Source organism: Taudactylus pleione, unplaced genomic scaffold, assembly GCF_031769625.1.
Source record: "Taudactylus pleione unplaced genomic scaffold, aTauple2 ptg000335l, whole genome shotgun sequence".
In the NCBI taxonomy this organism is placed as follows: domain Eukaryota; kingdom Metazoa; phylum Chordata; class Amphibia; order Anura; family Myobatrachidae; genus Taudactylus; species Taudactylus pleione.
Window position 1 is genome coordinate 1,195,809 of NW_028284736.1, and position 21,780 is coordinate 1,217,588.

General features: G+C 45.5%; 1 protein-coding gene across 2 annotated transcripts in view; it reads left to right on the forward strand.

Moving 5' to 3' along the window:
- The window catches only part of VPS50 (VPS50 subunit of EARP/GARPII complex), a 259,035-nt gene that overhangs the window by 83,402 nt on the left and 153,853 nt on the right, over positions 1 to 21,780 (forward strand). For both annotated transcript variants that reach the window (XM_088443849.1, XM_088443850.1), the window contains one exon: positions 20,566 to 20,636. In XM_088443849.1, coding sequence (XP_088299975.1) covers positions 20,566 to 20,636 — 71 coding nt within the window. The remainder of the gene's footprint in view (positions 1 to 20,565; positions 20,637 to 21,780) is intronic.

The following is a 21,780-nucleotide window of genomic DNA, read 5'->3' on the forward strand; positions in this document are numbered from 1 at the left end:
TGACAACATTAGATTCTGTCCATTTGGCCCTTTATCTGGCAGCCCGACACCCTGCAGATATCACGGCAGTGGCGTCCCTCCCTTTTGTGACACCCGGTGCGAGTAGGGGCGATCAGGCTTGTGGTGTGCACGGCTAAGCCGTGCCCTGACAAAAGTGGAGTGGCATCCCTGGTAGGGGGTGTGGTCTCGTGGCTCAACCCCCTGTTCTACTCACTCAGGGGGTCCGGGAGATGCAAACTGCCCCCCGGGGACCAGTCTGTTTGCATTGCCGGCTCCCTCACTGTGTCTTGAGCCGTGCTGCACATAATGCTACAGTGCAGCACTCTGCTCCTGTCACTGAGGAGGAGTCAGAACTTTGGTGTCATCCCTCGGCGGGTGACACCTGAGTGCGGCCCGCACCCCCCTTGTGACACCGCTGTATCATGGGCTTACACTGAGATTTCTCACAGTGTATTGGCTCCGATATCTCCGTTCCTCCCCTGGGGAGAAGACATTTTCCAGTTCCTTCCCTGTGAAGGAACAGTGGAAATGTTTTATCAGTCGCCCGCGGTTGGGCATACACAGCCCAATGCAGCTGACTCTTAAATTGCAAAATATCGCATTGGACGGACATACTGGATGACTTGGTGTGCTCGGCCGATCGATATTTTAGTATCGGTCGGCCACGAACACAGTGCCGATATTGGGCAGATTGGTCCGATAATTGTGGAATGTATGCCCAGCATTAAACATAGCACTTTTATCCACAAGATATAGCTGCAAACAGACTACCAACATATAAAATAACATTGTGTTACTATGATCTCCATTAGGGAAGTCAATCCCATCCCGGGTTTGAATCGACCCCTTTTGCCCCAATAGTAAAAAACAAAACAAAACCCACAATTTGGCCCCCAGAGGAAAAAATAAATAAAACACAATTATGATTAATTTCATCAGTACTTAAATATTATATTGACCCTACTGTAAGACTCCAATGAAGATGAATGCAGACAGGAGCAGGATAAATCACTTCGCTCCTGTCAACATTATCCACTGCTGTCCCACCCTTCGCCCAATCTCTCATGTGTCATACAGGGAATGCCAGGCAGCACTGCAGCACCCTGCCACCGCAACACTGCCTGGTGGTAGACATGCAAGGGTTCGCTATTTGCAGGAATAACAACAGATGCTGAATCCCACCCACAGTCTGCATCCAAACCCAGATACCCACATCCAGCCCTGCTGCATACACATGTGCTCAGCTAGTTTGTTGCTCATAGCGCGCCATTCAGGCCTCCTGTGTCGCGCCATGGAATGTTACGTGATGGCTGTACTGCGGCGTACCGTGGTATTCTACAACGAAAGACAAGCCATGGCATGTAATACACTGCTTAATCTCTAGGTGGCGAGTGCTCCACTGATAAAATTTGTTCTGCAGTGGAATGTTGAGAGAAATGCTTTCAGTTCAGTAGAGTTCTTTAAAATAACTGAACTTCAGTTGCTCTGTCATTATGTAATACTTAGAGTGTGTCTTCTTGTCAATGTTAGCTACTGTACTGCTGCTTTATTGGGACTCGGTACAGTAATATGCATCTACTGTAGGGTCACTTTTGGGGACAGGTACTTTGCAGCACAGTAATAGAGATGTGTCCACAAACATTTATCCTCCGTGCGCTACAAGTTGTTCCACACATAGCGCAATGCATCTTATTAGCACAAGCAGCTTCTGCTGATTCGATAATATGCAGCATGTCTATGTTCTGTGAGCCAGTACAGGTTTATCTGCAAGTAAATCACTACATTAAAGTGTTATAGTCGCTATTAGTGTAATGTAACATTTCGCGTGCAGATACACCTGAACTGGCTCACAGAATATAGGCATGCTACATATCATTTTAATCAGCAGAAGATGCATGTGCTATCAATTAGATTCACTGTATGATTCAGATGCATTTGAAGGTAAAAAGTCGCATAAAAGATGCTCACGCTACCGAGTCACGCCATGCCATAACAGAATTCACACACACCATCACGTGATTTATTTTTAATCTAGTAATGAAGATTCAAAAGAAGAAGAAAAAAAAACAACTCCCCTTCCATGATTCGAACCCCATACCCCAAGGTGCAAGGTGCAGACTTTACCCACTAGCCTACACACTCTATCCTCGTTGAGAGCTGCACCTGTCGTGTATGTGATGTGAAGTGTGCAAATTATAGCAGGCAATGTGTACAATGTCAATAGCGGGCTCAGCATGCAGCAGCATTGAATAGAAGCGAATGATGGTGGGGTGGTGGTGAACCATACAATGAGCTCAATGGAGTTGAATAGTAATTGTGTGATGGTGGGGGGAGGTGGTGAAGGAACTTGAGTGGCCATACACAGAGCGGAAGGGAGAAGGGAAGTGCAAAGTAGTGTATTTTAAAAGTATTGAACCTGACATGATCTCTCTTTATGAAAAACTTGCCCCCTGTTATGTGTACAATACAATTTCTACTGTATAGCAGAAATGCCAAGTGGTGGGATGTCGAGAGAAATGTATTGAGTCTAAGGTCATAGGAGTGCTGTGTGACTCGGTAGTGCCGAGCATCTTTTATGCGTCTTTTTACCCTAAAATGCATTTTATTAGCACATGCAGCTTCTGCTGATTAAAATGATATGCAGCATGCCTATGTTCTGTGAGCCAGTATGGGTGTATCTGCAAGTCGCTATTAGTGTAACGTAACGTTATGCGTGCAGATACACCCGAACTGGCTCACAGAATATAGGCATGCTGCATATAATTTTAATCAGCAGAAGCTGCTTGAGCTATCAGTCCGATTCTCTGTATGATTCAGATGCATTTGAAGGTAAAAAGTCGCATCAAAGACGCTCGCGCTACCGAGTCATCATGTCTTAGTGAAAGCTGTGCATGCCTGTGACCCCTCTCTGAGCCCATGAGACAAATAAAATATATATATATATATATATATATATATATATATATATTAACAGTACAGGACTCACACACATACTGTACTGTCATTATTTAATACTTTATTACACATTCTACAGCCCTGATTCCATGACCAAATGCTATACTATAGTGTACCCAATCACAGCTTCTGTCAGTCAATCATCGGGCGGTGATACAGAAAATGCATTGGAACTCTGACGCATTTACTGTGTAGTTTAGCAAAAGTGACACCTGGTGGACAAAAAGTTGTATTACACGATATGACTTTTTTCCAGTGCTACGCTACATTCCGTTAAGAAACATTCTGTGTGGCGCGACTCAAGGCTTCTGTGTGGTGCGAGATGCATGGCGCACTGCATGGCTGTATGGAGCAACAAACTAGCTGGGCACATCTGTATGCCCTACAGCCAGCTGTCTCTCTAGCACCCGATCTGGTCTTGCAGCGCCTGCAGGGGAGCCCACACCTTTCCCAGTAAATTGGATCACCCCCACAGTTCACTGCCCCCAGCCCAAATTCTCCACTTAGAGACAAATCCCCGGATTGAGGCTCTTCAAGCTTGTCCCCCTCATAGTGTATCAGAGCCATTACGTGGCATCAGACACTGGCAGCATGAAAGGGCCTGCTCTTAACAGGGGTGGAGAGATGGATTACAGCCCAAAGAGTAAGGTGTGAGCCACACGGTGGCAGCAGCAGTCCTCCTTGCCCGGGCACTCAGCCCTCCTTGCCAGTGACATCAGTAGCACAGCACAGCCTGCCTCCGACACTCCCAGCCCGGGCCGCGTCTAAGATGCCAGAAGAGCCCAGCGCTGCCCGGGCCAGAACAGCACGGCAGCAAATAGTTACTCCTCTGCGGAGGCCGCTGTAGAGAACGCGGCACCGCCGTTTAGCTAGTCCTGGTGTTAAAATTGCTGAGATTTATGAGGCTAAATCCCAGGTTCCTGCAGATCGGGATCCCAGGATTGGCTTCCCTAATCCCTAGGTCATAACACCTTTATCCATTTTAAAAAAAAAGTAATTATTCAGAAAATTATAACATATCACCTACATCAGGGGTCTTCAACCTTGGCCCTCCAGCTGCTGTGGAACTACACATCCCAGCATGCACTGCCACCTTTTTGATATAACAGCATGCTAAAACTATGGCAGTGCATGCTGGGATGTATAGTTCCACAGCAGCTGGAGGGCCAAGGTTGAAGACCCCTGACCTACATTCACTGTCCTCTGCAATTAATAAATATGCTGATGTGTTTGTTAAAACTAAATACTTACATCCAAATGTAAACAAGCCCCCAAAGCAGTTAGTAAGATCTACACTATGTAGACAAAAGTGTTTGGACACCCTCGCGCAAGCTAAATGCACACCACTCACCCCATTACACACGAATTCCAAATGGCCACTAATGCGGTGGTTTTGACAAGAACCCTTGGTAGGGAGGCCCATGCACTTACAGTTCTACGGAAACAACAAATGTTTTTATCAGGATGACAATGCCACCTGTCATGTTTCCAGGGTGATGCTGGACTGGTATACAGAAAATTCTGTAACCCGGATGGTCTGGCCAGCTCAGAGTCCAGATCTTAGCCCCATTGAGAACCTCTGGGATATATTGGAGTGACGGGTGCGTTCTAGGCCAACTCAACCTTCCTCAGTGTGACAGTTGGTCACTGTACGTAAGACAGAATGGCAAAACATACCGCCTGCTGCTGTCCAGGAACTTGTGGACAGTTTGCCAAGAAGGGTGTCTGCAGTAATCACTGCACGTGGTGGACCTACAAAGTACTGACATTAAAAAAATCCTGTTGATCTATTTGCTGTCAGTGGGCCTGATTCAGAGCCGGACGCTCTGACCAGAGCACTCGCTCTGAATCAGGGCCCTCCTACCTAAAAATGGAGCGGCCTCTTGGACGCTCGCATAGCTGTGGGTTACCACCCATAGCTTATGCGAGCGTCCATGATGATGGTCGCGATGGTCAAGACCATCGCGACCATCGGGCTTGCGACGAGACCCTGCAGTAGGGTCTCACTGCCGCAAGCCCTGGAGTGATTTTGGCTCTATCAGAGCCAAAATCACTCCCACTGACATCATTACTGATGTCAGAGGGGCCGGACCCAGACGGTAGGCATTCCCATGGGAACGCCTCCGTCTGGAAGCCACGCCCCCGGCATGCCCACCAAAGGGGGAGTGCTGTCAGTCACCATCGACAGCATGCCCCCTTTGGTGCGAGACCCCGAGCAACGGCTACCCCGTCACTCGCCGGGTCTCGTGCATGCGCACGACGGAGCTACCTCCGTCGTGCGCATGCGCATTAGGGCACCATCGACCGCGGAGCGTCCTGCGCTCGCGAGCGGGTCTGAATTAGGCCCATTGTCCAATGACTTTTGTCTACATAGTGTTACATGTATTGTTTTTTTATAAGTGGCCACGAGAAACCTTCTGTTCAAATGCATGTAGCCATAGGGATCATTGTGCCTTATAGCCAATGGCGCTGATTACACCATTTGAATGTATATCTCTCTGATTTATTTTTCCCCCCAAGTATATAACAGCTACATAATGGGGTAAGGTGTAATTGGGGAGATTGCCAGACTGTCAGGGAGTCTGGGAGATTGCTGCTATTTCAGGGAGTCCATCTGACAATCAGGGAGAGTTGGCTTGTATGCTATATTCTATACTGCATTATATAAGTTAATGTGACCACACTGGAAATTAATTACAAACACATTTATATAGCTGAGGGGCAGCGGCGGCTCCTACATTTTGAATTGAGGAGGGCTGTCGCTGCATGGTGATGTCACACAGACTGGCGTCAGATTTCGGGATCCGCCAGCACAATTTGAGAACTGCTGGACTAACACAATGGTTCTACAGGTGGTGCTAATTATTCCTGGGGATACCTGGAAAACACGCACTGTTAGGGTACTATGAGGACCGAGTTTGAGAAGCACAATTCTAGTAGATTTATGCAGTCAATTTTGTATGCAAATTACTGAACAGCGCCTACAGAAGTATCCTCGTATACTGTGGCTTTTCTTGCGCCAAACAGCCCTTATCGGCGTGCCAGGTCCCGGCTGACCCTGCTACGCCGAGCATCTTTCTCGCTCAAAACGTGCATCTTTTTTTGTGTAAAAAAAAATGACTGGAAGTGACGACTACTGTTCTGGAATACTCGGATCAATTTCATGTGCAACATTTGTACATCTGTGTGCGAGTGAGTCTGAATCTGTATACAAAACGCTATGATGCCGCAGCTTTCTCTCGCGCTAAGTTCCTGTATGACTGCAATTTTATTCATGCATTAGAGCCCCCGTCTACCATCTTCTAATGGCGACTTACAGAGGGATAACACATTTTGTCATAAAGCACAAGTCATCCTAAATTGATTCAACAAACATGATCCTGAGATCAGCCTACTCCAATTGTCTCCATGGACCCCAGGCAGGGGCGTATCTATAATGGGTGCAGGGTGTGCAGTGCACACGGGCCCTCTGGTCCAGGGGGGCCCGCCCCGCACACCCTGCACCCATATTATCTAATACTTACCTCTCTGAGGACCCACGTCGGGTGTCTCAGCGCTCCATAAAACGCCGGAAAATGGCCACCGCGGCCATCTATTCTGCGCATGTGCAGTGAGGAAATTGCTGGGAAAATTGCGGCCACGCCATTTCCCTGGCAATCTACGAATGCGCAGTAAACTCTGGGCACACTCTAGTCGGCTACCGGCCACCGGGAAGAGAGGAGGGGGAATGCAAACGGGCCCCCTCCTCTCTTAAGACGCGCCTGACCCCAGGTCTTAGTGCAATAGAGCACCTCTGGGATGTGGTGGGACAGGAGACTGGCAGCATTAATGTGCAGCCATTATATCTGCAGCATGATGCTGTCATGACAAAATGTATTTGAATCTTTAGAAAATGTTTCCAGGACCTATTGAATCCATGTCACATATTCAGCCTGTCCAAGGGGCAAGGGGTGGTCCTACCCTGTAGTAGAATGGTGTATTACTATTTACCAGTATACATATTGAGTACTGCATATACAAGTGCAATTTTAGTCTCTAATAAACCGCTTAATCTCTGTGCAGTTTCCTTGTCATTTACAGCATCCTCCAGATCTTTAGACTGTAAGCTCTCACGAACAAGGCCCTCTACCCTCATGTGCTTTTTCTTCCCTCACTCACAGTGCATCCAGAAAGTATTCACAGCGCTTCACTTTTTCCACATTTTGTTATGTTACAATTTTATTCCAAAGTTTAATAAATTAATTTTTGTCCTCAAAATTCTACACACAATACCCCATAATGACAACGTGTAAAGTTTTGTTTTTTTTTGAGATCTTTGCAAATTTAATTAAAAAAACAAACTAAGAAATCACACGTACATAAGTATTCGCAACCTTTGCTCAGTACTTTGTTGATACACCTTTGACAGCAATTGCAGCCTCAAGTCTTTTTGAATATGATGCCATAAGCTTGGCACACCTATCTTTGGGCAGTTTCACCCATTTCTCTTTGCAGCACCTCTCAAGGTCCATCAGGTTGGATGGGAAGCGTCGGTGCACAGCCATTTTCAGATCTCTCCAGAGATGTTCAATTGGATTCAAGTCTGGGCTCTGGCTGGGCCACTCAAGGACATTCACAGAGTTGTCCTGAAGCCACTCCTTTGATATCTTGGCTGTGTGCTTAGGGTCGTTGTCCTGCTGAAAGATGAACCGTTGACCCAGTCTGAGGTCAAGAGTGCTCTGGAGCAGGTTTTCATCCAGGATGTCTCTGTACATTGCTGCATCCTCTTTCCCTCTATCCCAGTGATTCCCAACCTCTGTCCTTGAGGCACACTAACAGTCCTGGTTTTAATGATATCCATGCTTAAGCACAGATGGTTAAATCAAAATACCTAAGGTACTAATTAAGTCACCTGTGCTCAACTATGACTATCCTTAAAACCTGGACTGTTAGAGTGCCTTGAGGACTGTGGTTGGGAACCCCTGCTCTATCCTGACTAGTCTCCCAGTTCCTGCCGCTGAAAAACATCCCCACAGCACGATGCTGCCACCACCATGCTTCACTGTAGGGATGCTATTGGCCTGGTGATGAGCATTGCCTGGTTTCCTCCAAACATAACGCCTTGCATTGACGCCAAAGGGTTCAATCTTTGTCTTATTAGACCAGAGAATTTTGTTTCTCATGGTCTGAGAGTCCTTCAGGTGCATTTTGGCAAACTCCCGACGGGCTGCCATGTGCTTTTTACTTAGGAGTGGCTTCAGTCTGATCACTCTACCATACAGGCCTGATTGGTGGATTGCTGCAGAGATGGTTGTCCTTCTGGAAGGTTCTCCTCTCTCCACAGAGGAATGTTGTAGCTCTGACAGAGGGTATACGTTTATGAAGCCGGCGGACGGAATGCCAACCGCCGGCTTCTAGACTACTTAATAAATGGATGATATTGCGGACGATTATGGATTCAATTCATCCAATTTATCGTCTAGTGGATACGCGGCTTTTAAAGCACATGTGGGACATATGAGGGTATGCAATAAGTTTCCGGATGCACAAAAGGTATTATACAGATGTGTCCTCATACATTCAGCCTCAATACGCCACGCAGTGCGACTTGCTTTTTGTTAGTGAGCCTCTAGGTCCTGTGCACCTCCGCTAGTGCCGGGCGTCTTTTTTTTTTGCCAAACGTGTGTCTAAGTTGTGATGTAATGTGACTAGGACGCACCAGGAGACTGTGCTGATTAATTTGATAGTTGCACACAGATATACAGGTGTCACATGTGTGGGCAGGTGCATTGTTGTGATGAATAAGGTAACCACGACCAAAAGTACTTGGACCGCGCCTGGGATTGGCTCCCAGCACTTGCGGCAGGCAATGGTTGGCATACCAGTCTCCAGTGACGGCGCACTACTGTGCAAGTGGGTACGATGGCTACACGACCAGTTTTGGCCACAAAAACAGCCACATCGGAACCTCTGTGATAGCACACCTCCAACTTGAGTCCACTGGGCCGACTGTTATTTGGTCTCAGGGTAAAAACTGTAGATCCAGGATTCATTGCCACTGATGATCTCCCAGACAGAGTTTGAGTAATCCTGGCCAGCATGTTGCGGCTCCAAGTCACCCGAGCCGCCTCCTGATCTCTCGAGTTAGCTGATGCAGTATCCTTGCTCAGGCCAAGCTTTGCATGGAGTGTCAAGCTTTCTTCTTCGGTGTACAGTGCTGCTTATATACCGTTCTGTTTCCTGAAGGTTCACAAGAACTTTAGTCCGAGATTACAGCTCGCAACCAGACAAGTCAGATTGTGTCTACTCTACCTATTCACTGCACGTCCAGAAACTTATTGCAGGCCCCTCCTATTTAATAGTATGCCTTATAGTCCGAGGCCGCCTCTGTTAGCGTAAGTCGCCTGGTGACGCTGATAAGACAGTGCAGGTGCCAATTATTTTGTAGAGCTGAACACTGCATAACAATGGAAGATGGAGAAAATGTGTAGTGGTGTTAATTGTAGCTCTATTATAATATAGGGAGATTTATTACATTAATCAGTAAACTTTTTGATTATTGCCTAAGAAAGCCGTAAATCTATTTTTGTGTAATATCATTCTATATTGTACACAATTGTCCAAATTTTCCAGAACTACTTTGGTTTCTGAATGGATTAACGTGTTATTTTATGTTAATTGTTAAATTGTAAGCAAAGGGTAAAGCCTACGTGCACAACTTTTTGAATCACTACCCCCATAGGTTGGAATCCGAGGGCCTGATTCAGCAAGGATTGCAAAGCTGCACGCAGGCTATAGATATATGATGTATGCATGCATGCAGGCTATAGATATGACATATGTACGCAGGCTATAGATATATGATGTATGCATGCAGGCTATAGATATATGATGTATGCATGCAAGCTATAGATATATGATGTAATGCACGCAGGCTATAGATATATGATGTATGCACGCAGGCTATAGATATATGATGTATGCATGCAGGCTATAGATATGACATGTACGCAGGCTATAGATATATGATGTATGCATGCAGGCTATATATATATGATGTATGCATGCAAGCTATAGATATATGATGGAATGCACGCAGGCTATAGATATATGATGTATGCACGCAGGCTATTGATATATGATGTATACACGCAGGCTATAGATATATGATGTATGCACGTAGGCTATAGATATATGATGTATGCACGCAGGCTATAGATATATGATGTATGCACGCAGGCTATAAACATATGTATGCATGCAGGCTATAGATATATGATGTAATGCATGCAGGCTATAGATATATGATGTATGCATGCACGCAGGCTATAGATATATGATGTATGCACGCAGGCAGCTTTGCAATTGTGACCCTTACAGATATGGTAATGCAGCAGTGGGCATCACGCCTCCTGTGCATTACTTAACCAAGCTGCGTTGTCCAACGCAGATAATCTGCGTAACATCGGCTGGCTGCGGTGACCCATGGGGTCCCGCAGCCGGCCGCCGCAGTTTAGGGGAAGAGACCAGGAAACCTCTGTCAGCTGATGGAGATCCTGGCTTCTTCCCTCCGCCGCAATGGCGGCGACACGCCTCTGTTTCGGGAAACGGAGGGCATCGCCGCCCCCTCCCCGCCCACAAATGGCAGCAGACTGTCCATCACTAGCGTGCACTGCTGAATCAGGCCCTGAGACTATGGCGTCTATTCGTTTCCACCGCACTGAATTTCTCATCCGTCCCGTCTGATATATAACGATCACTTGCTGGGCAGACTTTGTTCAGGGGCAGAAACTTTCCGTAGTTAGGTTCAGTTTATTGAAAGGAAGACACATATGTGGCCAGCTTAGCTTGGTAATGCTCTGATCATTGCCCTAGTTGTGCCCAATGCAAATTAATCACATTGGTTTTTATAACTCGTTTTCCCCCTCATCGGTTCAATGTGTGAGACATCACATATCAGCAGTTTACAATATATGTGCAATCCCGCAGGATTGAGGAGCCTGACTTTATAAATCACTTCATGCTGGAACCGGCAGCTGCAGTATTACTATGGAGATGATGGTGTAGGAGATTTATTTCTAAGCTGAGTTTTATATGCTTGTGCAGCCCGGGTGTTATTTGACCATTTAGTCCTCAGCGCTATATTTTTTTAAAATGTCATTTTGATCTCATCTTTTTTTGCTCTTCCCTCATTCGCCTTTCAGTGTAACAAGCTTCCCAAACGGATTTTGATTCAATTCTCGACCAGCTTCCACTACAATACATGGCCGTTCTGGCTGTTTATGGATGGGAGTCTGGCTGTCTGCTGTCCCACACGACCTAATGTTCTGTCAATGGTGATTGATATTACTGTAGGCAGTAGAGAGATTAAGTTTATTTTATCGGGAGGTTTGGGTTAGGCTAGGGGGAGGGAGGGTTAGGCACCCCCCTGGGGGACTTAGGTTTAGGTGGCGGGGATGGGGGGGTTAGGTTTAGGCACAGGGGGGGAGGTTAGGGTTAGGCACCCTAAAGGAGGGTTAGGGGGTAAAATGAGGTTAGTTTATACTTACCTGGGGACGATCGGTATTTCCTCCTCTGTCGGGCTGCCGCATGTGGCCGGCGGTGAATCATACCGATTCCTGACAGAGTGACCATCGGGTTCTTGGTCACCTCCCTGACTAGGGCCCTTCTGCCACGATCGCTCAGTTTAGATGGCCGGCCAACTCTAGGAAGAGTCCTGGTGGTTCTGAACTTCTTTCATTTACGGATGATGGAGGCCACTGTGCTCATTGGAACCTTCAAAGCAGCAGATATTATTCTGTACCCTTCCCCAGATTTGTGCTTGGTTTGTGCTCTGACAGGCACTGTCAAGTGTGGGACCTTATATAGACGGGTGTATGCCTTTCAAAATCATGTCCAAACAACTGAATTTACCACAGGTGGACTCCAGTTAAGCTGTAGGAACATCTCAAGGATGATCAATGGAAATAGGATGCACCTAAGCTCAATTTTGAACTTCTTGGCAAAGGCTGTGAATACTTAGGTACATGTGATTTCTTTTTTTTTTTTTTTATTAAATTTCCAAAAATCTCAAACTTTTTATATGTTGTAATTATGGGGTATTGTGTGTAGAATTTTGAGGACACAAATCAAATTTATACCATTTTGGAATAAGGCTGTAACATAACAAAGTGTGGAAAAAGTGAAGCGCTGTGAATACTTTCCGGATGCACTGTATACCACCATCTCCTCCCTACTGCCTAGAACAGCACCAAACCTTTGGGTCCTTCCGTCCTACTGCTTATTTGGGTATTATGATTGTGGCTGCAGCAATGTTTATAAACAAATTCAGACCCTAACTCTCTCTCAAATTACCGTCCTATCTCCCAGCTACTTTGCCCCTCCAAGCTACTGGACAGACTTGCCTATACCCACCTTACACACTTTCTTAACATGCACAGTTGAATGGACACACTTCAGTCAGGCTTTCGTTCCCAACACTCCACAGAGACAGCACTGACTCAAGGCGGGTATCCACTAGACGATAAATTGGACAATATCATTATTGTTCATCATCCGAAATAACGTTCAGTGTGTATGCCGTCAACGACCAGCGATGCATGCTTTTGCTGGTCGTTGACGACATCTTTCATCGCCCGTACTTGCTGGGTAACCTGACAATATCGTCAGGTCCTGCAAGTACGGGGATGAGGGAGGGTGACGTCTCTGAACGATATCGTTTAGTGTGGATGCTCAATGTTGTTAACGACATTAAGCCAGGCACTGCAGGGCAAACACTAGACAATATCGCTCATGGAGCATATGCGCCTTAAGGTAGTAAATGATCTAGTCACTGCCAAGGCTAAAGGCCATTACTCACTTCTATCTCTATCACTGTTGACAACTCAACAATCAACCCTACCCCACAAGCCTGCTGCCTAGGTGTCATCCTTGACTCTGACCTGTCCTTTGTTCCCCACATTCAATCTGTCTCGAAATCATGTTATATACATCTAAAAACCATATCCAAAATTCGACCATATCTTACACAAGACACTGTAAAAACTCTAATCCATGCACTCATTATTTCCTGCATTGACTATTGCAATAGTCTCCTTACTGTTCTTTCCAAAAAACGACTTTTGCCGCTGCAAACCATTTTGACGACATCTTTCATCGCCCGTACTTGCTGGGTAACCTGACAATATCGTCAGGTCCTGCAAGTACGGGGATGAGGGAGGGTGACGTCTCTGAACGATATCGTTTAGTGTGGATGCTCAATGTTGTTAACGACATTAAGCCAGGCACTGCAGGGCAAACACTAGACAATATCGCTCATGGAGCATATGCGCCTTAAGGTAGTAAATGATCTAGTCACTGCCAAGGCTAAAGGCCATTACTCACTTCTATCTCTATCACTGTTGACAACTCAACAATCAACCCTACCCCACAAGCCTGCTGCCTAGGTGTCATCCTTGACTCTGACCTGTCCTTTGTTCCCCACATTCAATCTGTCTCGAAATCATGTTATATACATCTAAAAACCATATCCAAAATTCGACCATATCTTACACAAGACACTGTAAAAACTCTAATCCATGCACTCATTATTTCCTGCATTGACTATTGCAATAGTCTCCTTACTGTTCTTTCCAAAAAACGACTTTTGCCGCTGCAAACCATTTTGAATGCAGCTGCGAAGCTGATCTTCCTCACCAAACATTCATTGTCTGCTAATCCACTCTGTCAGTCCCTCCATTGGCTGCCGGTCTTCTACCGTATTCAATCTAAAATACTTACATTCACACATAAAACAATTAACCAAACCATACCAACATACATCTCTTCACTTATCTCAAAATATCTCCCAACCCAACATCTCCGCTCTGCACAAGATCTGCGTCTCTCATCCCCAGGCATGACTTGTTCCCATGCAAGGTTACAGGACATTTTTCGGGCTGCACCCACCCTGTGGAATGCCCTCCCACGCACAATACGACTTTCCACTAGTTTCCAAACATTCAAGCGTTCCCTGAAAACATTCACCTATCCTTGTGTATCAACACCTATTTCCCTATAGATTGTAAGCTTGCCAGCAGGGCCCTCTTACCTTTATGTCTGTCTGTTACTACAGGTTGAGTCTCCCATATCCAAAATGCTTGGGACCAGAGGCATTTTGGATAACGGAATATTCCGTATTTTGGAATATTTGTATATCATAATGAAATATCTTGAGAATGGGACCCCAATATACACACAGAATGCATTTATGTGTTATATACACCATATACACACAGCCTGCAGGTAATTTTATACAATATTTTCAATAATTTTGTGGCTCAAGCAAAGTTTGTGTACATACATGAAATTCATTTATGTTTCATATACATCTTATACACACAGCCTGATGGTAATTTTAAACAATATTTTTAATAATTTGTGCCTTAGACAAAGTTTGTGTACATTGAACCATCAAAAATCAAAGGTTTCATTTTCTCAGTCATGCCAAAATTATACCGTATTTCGGAATATTCCGTATTTCGGAATATTTGGATATGGGAGACTCAACCTGTATACAGTTTTGTTCTATTACTGTTGTTTCCAATTGTAAAGCGCAACGGAATATCCTGTGCTATATAACAAACAGATAATAATAATGTCCTGCAATGTTCTGTACTGTAAGTCTCTCTTTTTCGCCTACATAAGTGCAATGCTGAACGCAGATTCATGATTATTGGGAATCTGCGTGTGCGCACAACATGTCCTATGTGATCGCATGCAACCCCTGCGTTGCCTCTGCCTGATAGACGGGCAGAGGCATTTAAGGGGCGATGCGAGGGTGGGGATGGCTGGCGTTCCCCGAAATGGGGTGTGTCGGCCCCGTTTTCCGGGAGTGGCGAGGCCAGGGGCTCCATCCACGGATGCCTCATCTTACTCAGCAGGCCGGCGGCCTGCATAAGCCTAATCTTACTCAGCGACCTGGGATCGCAGATGCAGCAGGGGTTGTCATACACCACCTGCTGCATTTGCATATAAGCAAGGACGGAATTCCAGAGCTGCCTGTGTACCTGTGTGCTGCCAGTGTACCTGTGTACTGCCTGCGTGCTGCCAGTGTACCTGTGTGCTGCCAGTGTACCTGTGTGCTGCCAGTGTACCTGTGTGCTGCCTGCTTGCCTGCGTGCTGCCAGTGTGCCTGCGTGCTGCCAGTGTGCCTGTGTGCTGCCTGCTTGCCTGCGTGCTGCCAGTGTGCCTGTGTGCTGCCTGCGCGCCTACGTGGAGCTTTGCAACCCGTCCTAAGCTGAATCACCCCCACCTTTTTTTTTTTTTTTATTGTCCTCAGAGGCATCTACTATTTTAAGTGATGTTTCGGTTAAAAAGGTTTTCTATTTATTAATAATATCATGAAAAGCTTAATTGTCATTTAATGTCTCAACTTGTAGGGTTTCCTGTTTGTTTTTAACATTTTTCGATTTTGTGCTGGTCACATCCCACCATTAATATCAATGTTGCCTTTTCAGAAACTACCATTTGTCTTTCTACTCCTCCTAAAACTTCAAATTAAATTCAACCTAAGTGGACAAAAAATGTAATTAGTATTTTTCTTTTAGAAGAAATACTTTGTGGTTCATGCTTTTTGCATGAATCCACCTTTTCAAATTGGCAAAGAGCAGGATTCTGTAGGTTTTTGAGGTAAAATCTACATTTTATAAATGGTAATGTATTTTATTTTACCACTAATTTACGCTGTGTCGGTAAAAACTCTTTACTATATGTGTGTGGGCCAGTATAGGGGAGTTAGGGCGCAAATATGCCCTCCATCCAGCTATGGAAGACATTTTCCTGTAGTGCAGGAGGATATTGTCTGGTGATCATTACCAGTTAGTAGCTGCATCTTTTGAGAGAATGGACTTCCCAATTTCACCATGTGTACAGGAGTCATTATGGTGGTGATGGGGCACATAGTACACTTTCCATAGTGCAGGTAATATTGAGGTTTATGTATCAAGCAGTGAAAAGCGTTGAGAAGTTGCCCATATCAACCAATCAGATTTGAAGTAGCTTTTATTCCCTACATTCTGTAAAATAATAGGTAGGAGCTGATTAGTTGCAATGGGTGTAGTAGGTATTATCGCCGGCCGCATGGCCGGTGGTTCAAATCCCGACAGCGGCAGCCCAGCAAGGGTGAAGATCCTGATCGTCCCTAAGGTAAGTATCGCTAACCTATTTCTACCCCCCAAACCCTAACCCTCCCAAAGGGGTGCCTAACCCTAACCTCCCGTCCAAGTGCCTAAACCTAACCCCCACCTTCCCCGCCGCCTAAACCTAAGTCCCCCGGGGGTGCCTAACCCTAACCCCCCCTTCCCCTGGCCTAAACCTAACCCTCTCGGGTCGGGTGCCTGACCCTAAGTCCTCCCGGGAGACCTAAACCTAACCCCCCCCCCCCCCCCGTGGCTGATCGTGCCTGGCTTACCTTCGCTCGGTATGCCGGGTGTCGGTCTTCCGGTGTATGGTTAATGACAGACGTCGAGTTTTCGACGCCTGTCAGTACCACGTCGGGCTTGGAGAGTCTGGAAGCCGGCGGTCGGCATTTAGACCGTCAGATTCCAGACTACATCCCCTGGCTATGGGTAACTTGTCCACTTCTCCACTTCTCCACGCTTTTCACGGCTTGATACATAAACTCCATAGAGCCGTATTCAATTAGAGGCGAAAAGCCTATTTCGCAATTTTTTGGGCGGAAATATTGCCTAAAAAATTTTCGCCTAATTCAATTCCACGACGATTTCGCCTAAACGGAAAGCCGATTGAATTTAGCAAAAAAGATTCTCCAATCAATAGCAGGTGAGAAGAAATGCACCATCTTTATTTTGGGGTGCAAACATGGGGAAACAACTCAGAACTCATGGGACAGCCCCCCATAAGACAAATCTACAACAAAACCAAAAACCTAAGAACACCCCAAAAAATATGACATATTTGGGGTGAAAATTTAAAAAGTGGGGGGACAAGCATAAAAACTAGCGAAATTGGCTTCTTAGGGGGCTGCAAGGATGGGTCAGGGGTTTTTGGGATTGCAAGTGCATGCAGCAGGTGGATTTTTCAAATTTTTAAAAAGTTCATAAAAACATGCTAGCACCCATTTTCAAGCACCCCAAATATGACAGGACTACTTATATTCACCAAAAAAATACTGCTTAATGCTATTCTTCACCACTTTTACAAAGACGCTAATAGCAAGCAATTTACACAACTTAAGTACCCAAAATATCTTTATTAGGGCTATTAGTACACATCTATATTGATTCCCTATGTTAGTGTATCATTTACTGGGGTACAGACTGATTTCCCCAATTCTTTCAGTACTTTTCGCCTGTTCTGCATTCGCCTATTTCCGTTTTCGCCTGTTTTGCAATTGAATTAGGCGAAAAGCGGGACGCGCATGGAATGAATTCGTTTTCGGATGGGGGAAAACTTTCTGACTTTTCTCCTCTAATTGAATACGGGTCATAGTCTGGTGATTACCGGACAATAGCTAGTGAGGGAATGCATTGTGTGAATGAGGGGACTCCTCTCTTTCATGTATGGGCGCCCCCTCATGAGCAGGTGTCAATGTGGAGTTGAAGGTGCTAGTAAGTCTGCTTGCAGTCAGCACAGTTCTATTATTGGCTTTCTCTTCCACATAATCCATTTATGGTCTCCCGGAGTTCTCCTCACTGAGGCGCCATAATAGTTTGACAATGGAAGGAGCTGGGGTTGTGGCTTAATGGATAGGCATATGTGTGATCTGAATGGAGGTTAGGGCATGATATGGCGGGTGGGGCCGGGTTAGGAAGCATCTAAAACTATGACCGAGAGCAGGTAATAAGGTAAAAGGCACAATTCGCTGCAATATAGCACATAAATTCCCTTGGGCTAGATCAAATGAAGCCCGATTGTAAGGAATAAACTCATTTTGTCCATCGTGGGGGTTTGTCTTGACTTTACCTTATTTATTTTACTGCATATGGGATCTGAGACATACCCTAAAATCGGTCGCCACACATCTGCGTTGGAGTCGCCACCTCCCCGTCCCTGTCTGTCAATCACTTTGCAAATAAATCTTTGCTGCGAGCAACAACGAAAATGAAGCTTGGCGCATGCGCCTTACGACTCGGACATATGCACTGATCACCGATAATCGCTCAACTGCGTAAACATCGGCATTGGGAACAACTCTAAATCAGACCCACTATTTCCATATCCCCTGCAGCCATTAGCTTTCAGAAACGGAGATCAGGGTTTCCCAGTAAAGGTGGAATAGACCCTTCAGCTTGCTACTGTGTAGCATACAGTACCAGGGGGAGATGTATCATGCGGCGGCTATTAAATGCCTGGACCTGCTTTTTGCCTATTTTATGCGGTGAAGCAGGTCCAGACACCCACCCGCATGTATCATCTTCTCTATTGCTAAATCACTTGGCTGGTGATTTGCACTCTCCTGACGCTTGCAGTGAGTCTGTGCATGTGCCGTCACGAACTCCCAGCGGCACCCACGGCTAATAGAAAAGAAAAACTTTATTGTTTTTTGGGGTTTTTTTGTATGCACAATTGGAAATGACAGCCAGGGACAGCTGCAGCTGTGGAAACTGTCATTTGCCTGCACATGTCTTGAAGATAGGGGCGCCGATAGTGACAGGGGCGCATAGTTCGCTTCCCTGCATTACTGTTTGCAGGGAAGCGGTAACTGCAGCAGTTAACATTTTGCCCCCTTTCGCCCCTTCATACATGTCCCCCATTGTTACTAACAGGGTAGCTGATTGTCTGATTTAGGCCAGTGTGTCCTCATACATCTAGTCTCCTTGCACATTAAACAGCCCTTCTAGTTGCGCCACGCTGTGGCATGACTGGGTAACGTAGAGCGTCTTTTTGTGCATCTTTTCCCTTCAAATGCGTCTTATTAGTGATGCAAATTGGACGCTCAATGACATGCGGAATGGCTATATTCTGTGTGCGACTACGGGTGTATCTGCATGCGAAACCCTACGTTACACCACCACAGCCGCTGACACTGTAACGTAGCATTACGCATGCAGATACACCCGCAGTCACACACAGCATATAGGCATGCTGCATATCATTTTAATCAGCAGAAGCTGCTTGTGCAAATAAGACTCATTTGAAGGTAAAAAGTTGCACGAAAAGACACTGCGCTACCGATTCACACTGCGTTATATGTAGCGTAACTTGTAGCGCACGGAGGATAGATGTATGTGGTCACATCTGTATGTGTAACTTTTGCTTGGTATCAGAGCACACAGGGCTGTACTAATGTTCAGTAAAACTCCATTCACTTCACTACATCATAGCTGCTCTCAGGATACAAATTATTCAATTTAGAGAGTACTAGACCTGCAAAAATAACAATCCTGGCTGATTCACTGTACAACAAATTAATACTTTTAATTTGTTTCCTTTCTAAAAATAGTCATACATTACTAATTTGAGGTCAAGAAAAACTAAAATGATTTCAGAATGTTTTTACTAGCTCTATTTTTTGAGCTACACTACTTACACTATACTGTATGTACATTAGTAATATAGTCATAGTGAAAAGCTATTTTAAAATAATCTGATATTTTCTTGATTGAATTAAAACAACTGTTATTTATTTTCTATCAATCACAAATCAGAACACAAAACGAAACAAACATACAGCATAGGAAAGTACTATGTAATATAGTGGCCTATTCATGGAGGTGCTTTCCTTTGCTTGTCGCTTGTACTCCTCTTCTGGGGCGTCTCTTGTCACTGTCCAACAGTAGTGATCACCTACCCTGATATCTTTGTTCCATTGCTGAAATGTCTTGGTGGAATCGCTCACTATGCTTGTCACTCAGTGCACCACAGTTATCTTGTGTGAGTAATCCCGTGAATCGCATATATTTGAATAAGGGAGGGGACAAATAACTGATTCATTTAATTGGGTCATTAGGCCCCGCCCCCTGTGTGCGGAACGCAGATTGCTGGTAAGATTCTCTCCATTCTGCCCACATCACTAGGAATACCCCTACATCGTCATAAATGGGATATATCTCGGAACTCAGAGCTAACTGAGAGTTTTAAATGTCATATTCATTCTTTGCATGCTGAAATCAATTAGAAGTACGGTAACTATTTTCACATCGGAAACATTTTCATTGTTGTGCAGTGATATAAACACATGGCTGTAGAGCACACAAAGCATTTTGAAAGCAATAATATATTTAGTAAAAGTGGCAGGAAGTACTATGTATATACATAAAAAGCAAAAAAATTATAAAATTACGTGACGGCGTAAAACTGTTTATTTTTTGTTGATACTAATGCGTGTTCCCTTTTGAAGTGTAATCTTTTATGATATAAGAGTTCTTAGGAAACCTTTATGCAGGAAACTTGAGGGGTAATGATTATTTTAAAATGTGTTTTTTAGTTTTTGACTGTCCATTGTATCCTTGTGATGAATGCTCCTTTTCATTATCATTACAATTGTCAGACCCGAAGCACAAATATAAACAATTAATATTTTGCATTTGTGTTTTAACAATCTGTCTCCAAATGCTGTTGAGCTGGCATGTAGACCCAAAATAATGATGGGTGTATGTAATGGTAAATCTGTTTTGTTTTGTTTTGCAGGAGTTGGAGCGAGTTACGTCTTTGCAGACAAACCTTCAACTAGCTGCCGTTATTTGCACTAATGGAAGGAGGTATGGGAACAATGACAATTTGGGTTTACTGACCCAGATGGAGGTGTTTTGCGTAGGAGAAGACGTTTACAGCGGTCATTGGGAGGATTTGGGTGGATTGACACTGTACCTCATTGAATACACCAGTGTATAGTGTGTCTCTCCCTCTGTCTGTACCCCAGTGCATAGTGTGTCTCCCTCTGTCTGTACCCCAGTGCATAGTGTGTCTCCCTCTGTCTGAACCCCAGTGCATAGTGTCTCCCTCTGTCTGTACCCCAGTGCATAGTGTGTCTCCCTCTGTCTGTACCCCAGTGCATAGTGTGTCTCTCCCTCTGTCTGTACCCCAGTGCATAGTGTGTCTCTCCCTCTGTCTGAACCCCAGTGCATAGTGTGTCTCTCCCTCTGTCTGAACCCCAGTGCATAGTGTGTCTCTCCCTCTGTCTGAACCCCAGTGCATAGTGTGTCTCTCCCTCTGTCTGAACCCCAGTGCATAGTATGTCTCTCTCTGTCTGTACCCCCAGTGCGTAGCGTGTCTCTCCCTCTGTCTGTACCCCAGTGCATAGTGTGTCTCTCCCTCTGTCTGTACCCCAGTGCATAGTGTGTCTGTACCCCAGTGCATAGTGTGTCTGTACCCCAGTGCATAGTGTGTCTGTACCCCAGTGCATAGTGTCTCCCTCTGTCTGAACCCCAGTGCATAGTGTGTCTCTCCCTCTGTCTGTACCCCAGTGCATAGTGTGTCTCTCCCTCTGTCTGTACCCCAGTGCATAGTGTGTCTCTCCCTCTGTCTGTACCCCAGTGCATAGTATGTCTCTCTCTCTGTCTGTACCCCAGTGCATAGTGTCTCTCTCCCTCTGTCTGTACCCCAGTGCATAGTGTGTCTCTCCCTCTCTGTACCCCAGTGCACAGTGTGTCTCCCACTGTCTGTACCCCAGTGCATAGTGTGTCTCTCCCTCTGTCTGTACCCCAGTGCATAGTGTGTCTCTCCCTCTGTCTGTACCCCAGTGCATAGTGTGTCTGTACCCCAGTGCATAGTGTGTCTGTACCCCAGTGCATAGTGTGTCTGTACCCCAGTGCATAGTGTGTCTCCCTCTGTCTGAACCCCAGTGCATAGTGTGTCTCTCCCTCTGTCTGTACCCCAGTGCATAGTGTGTCTCTCCCTCTGTCT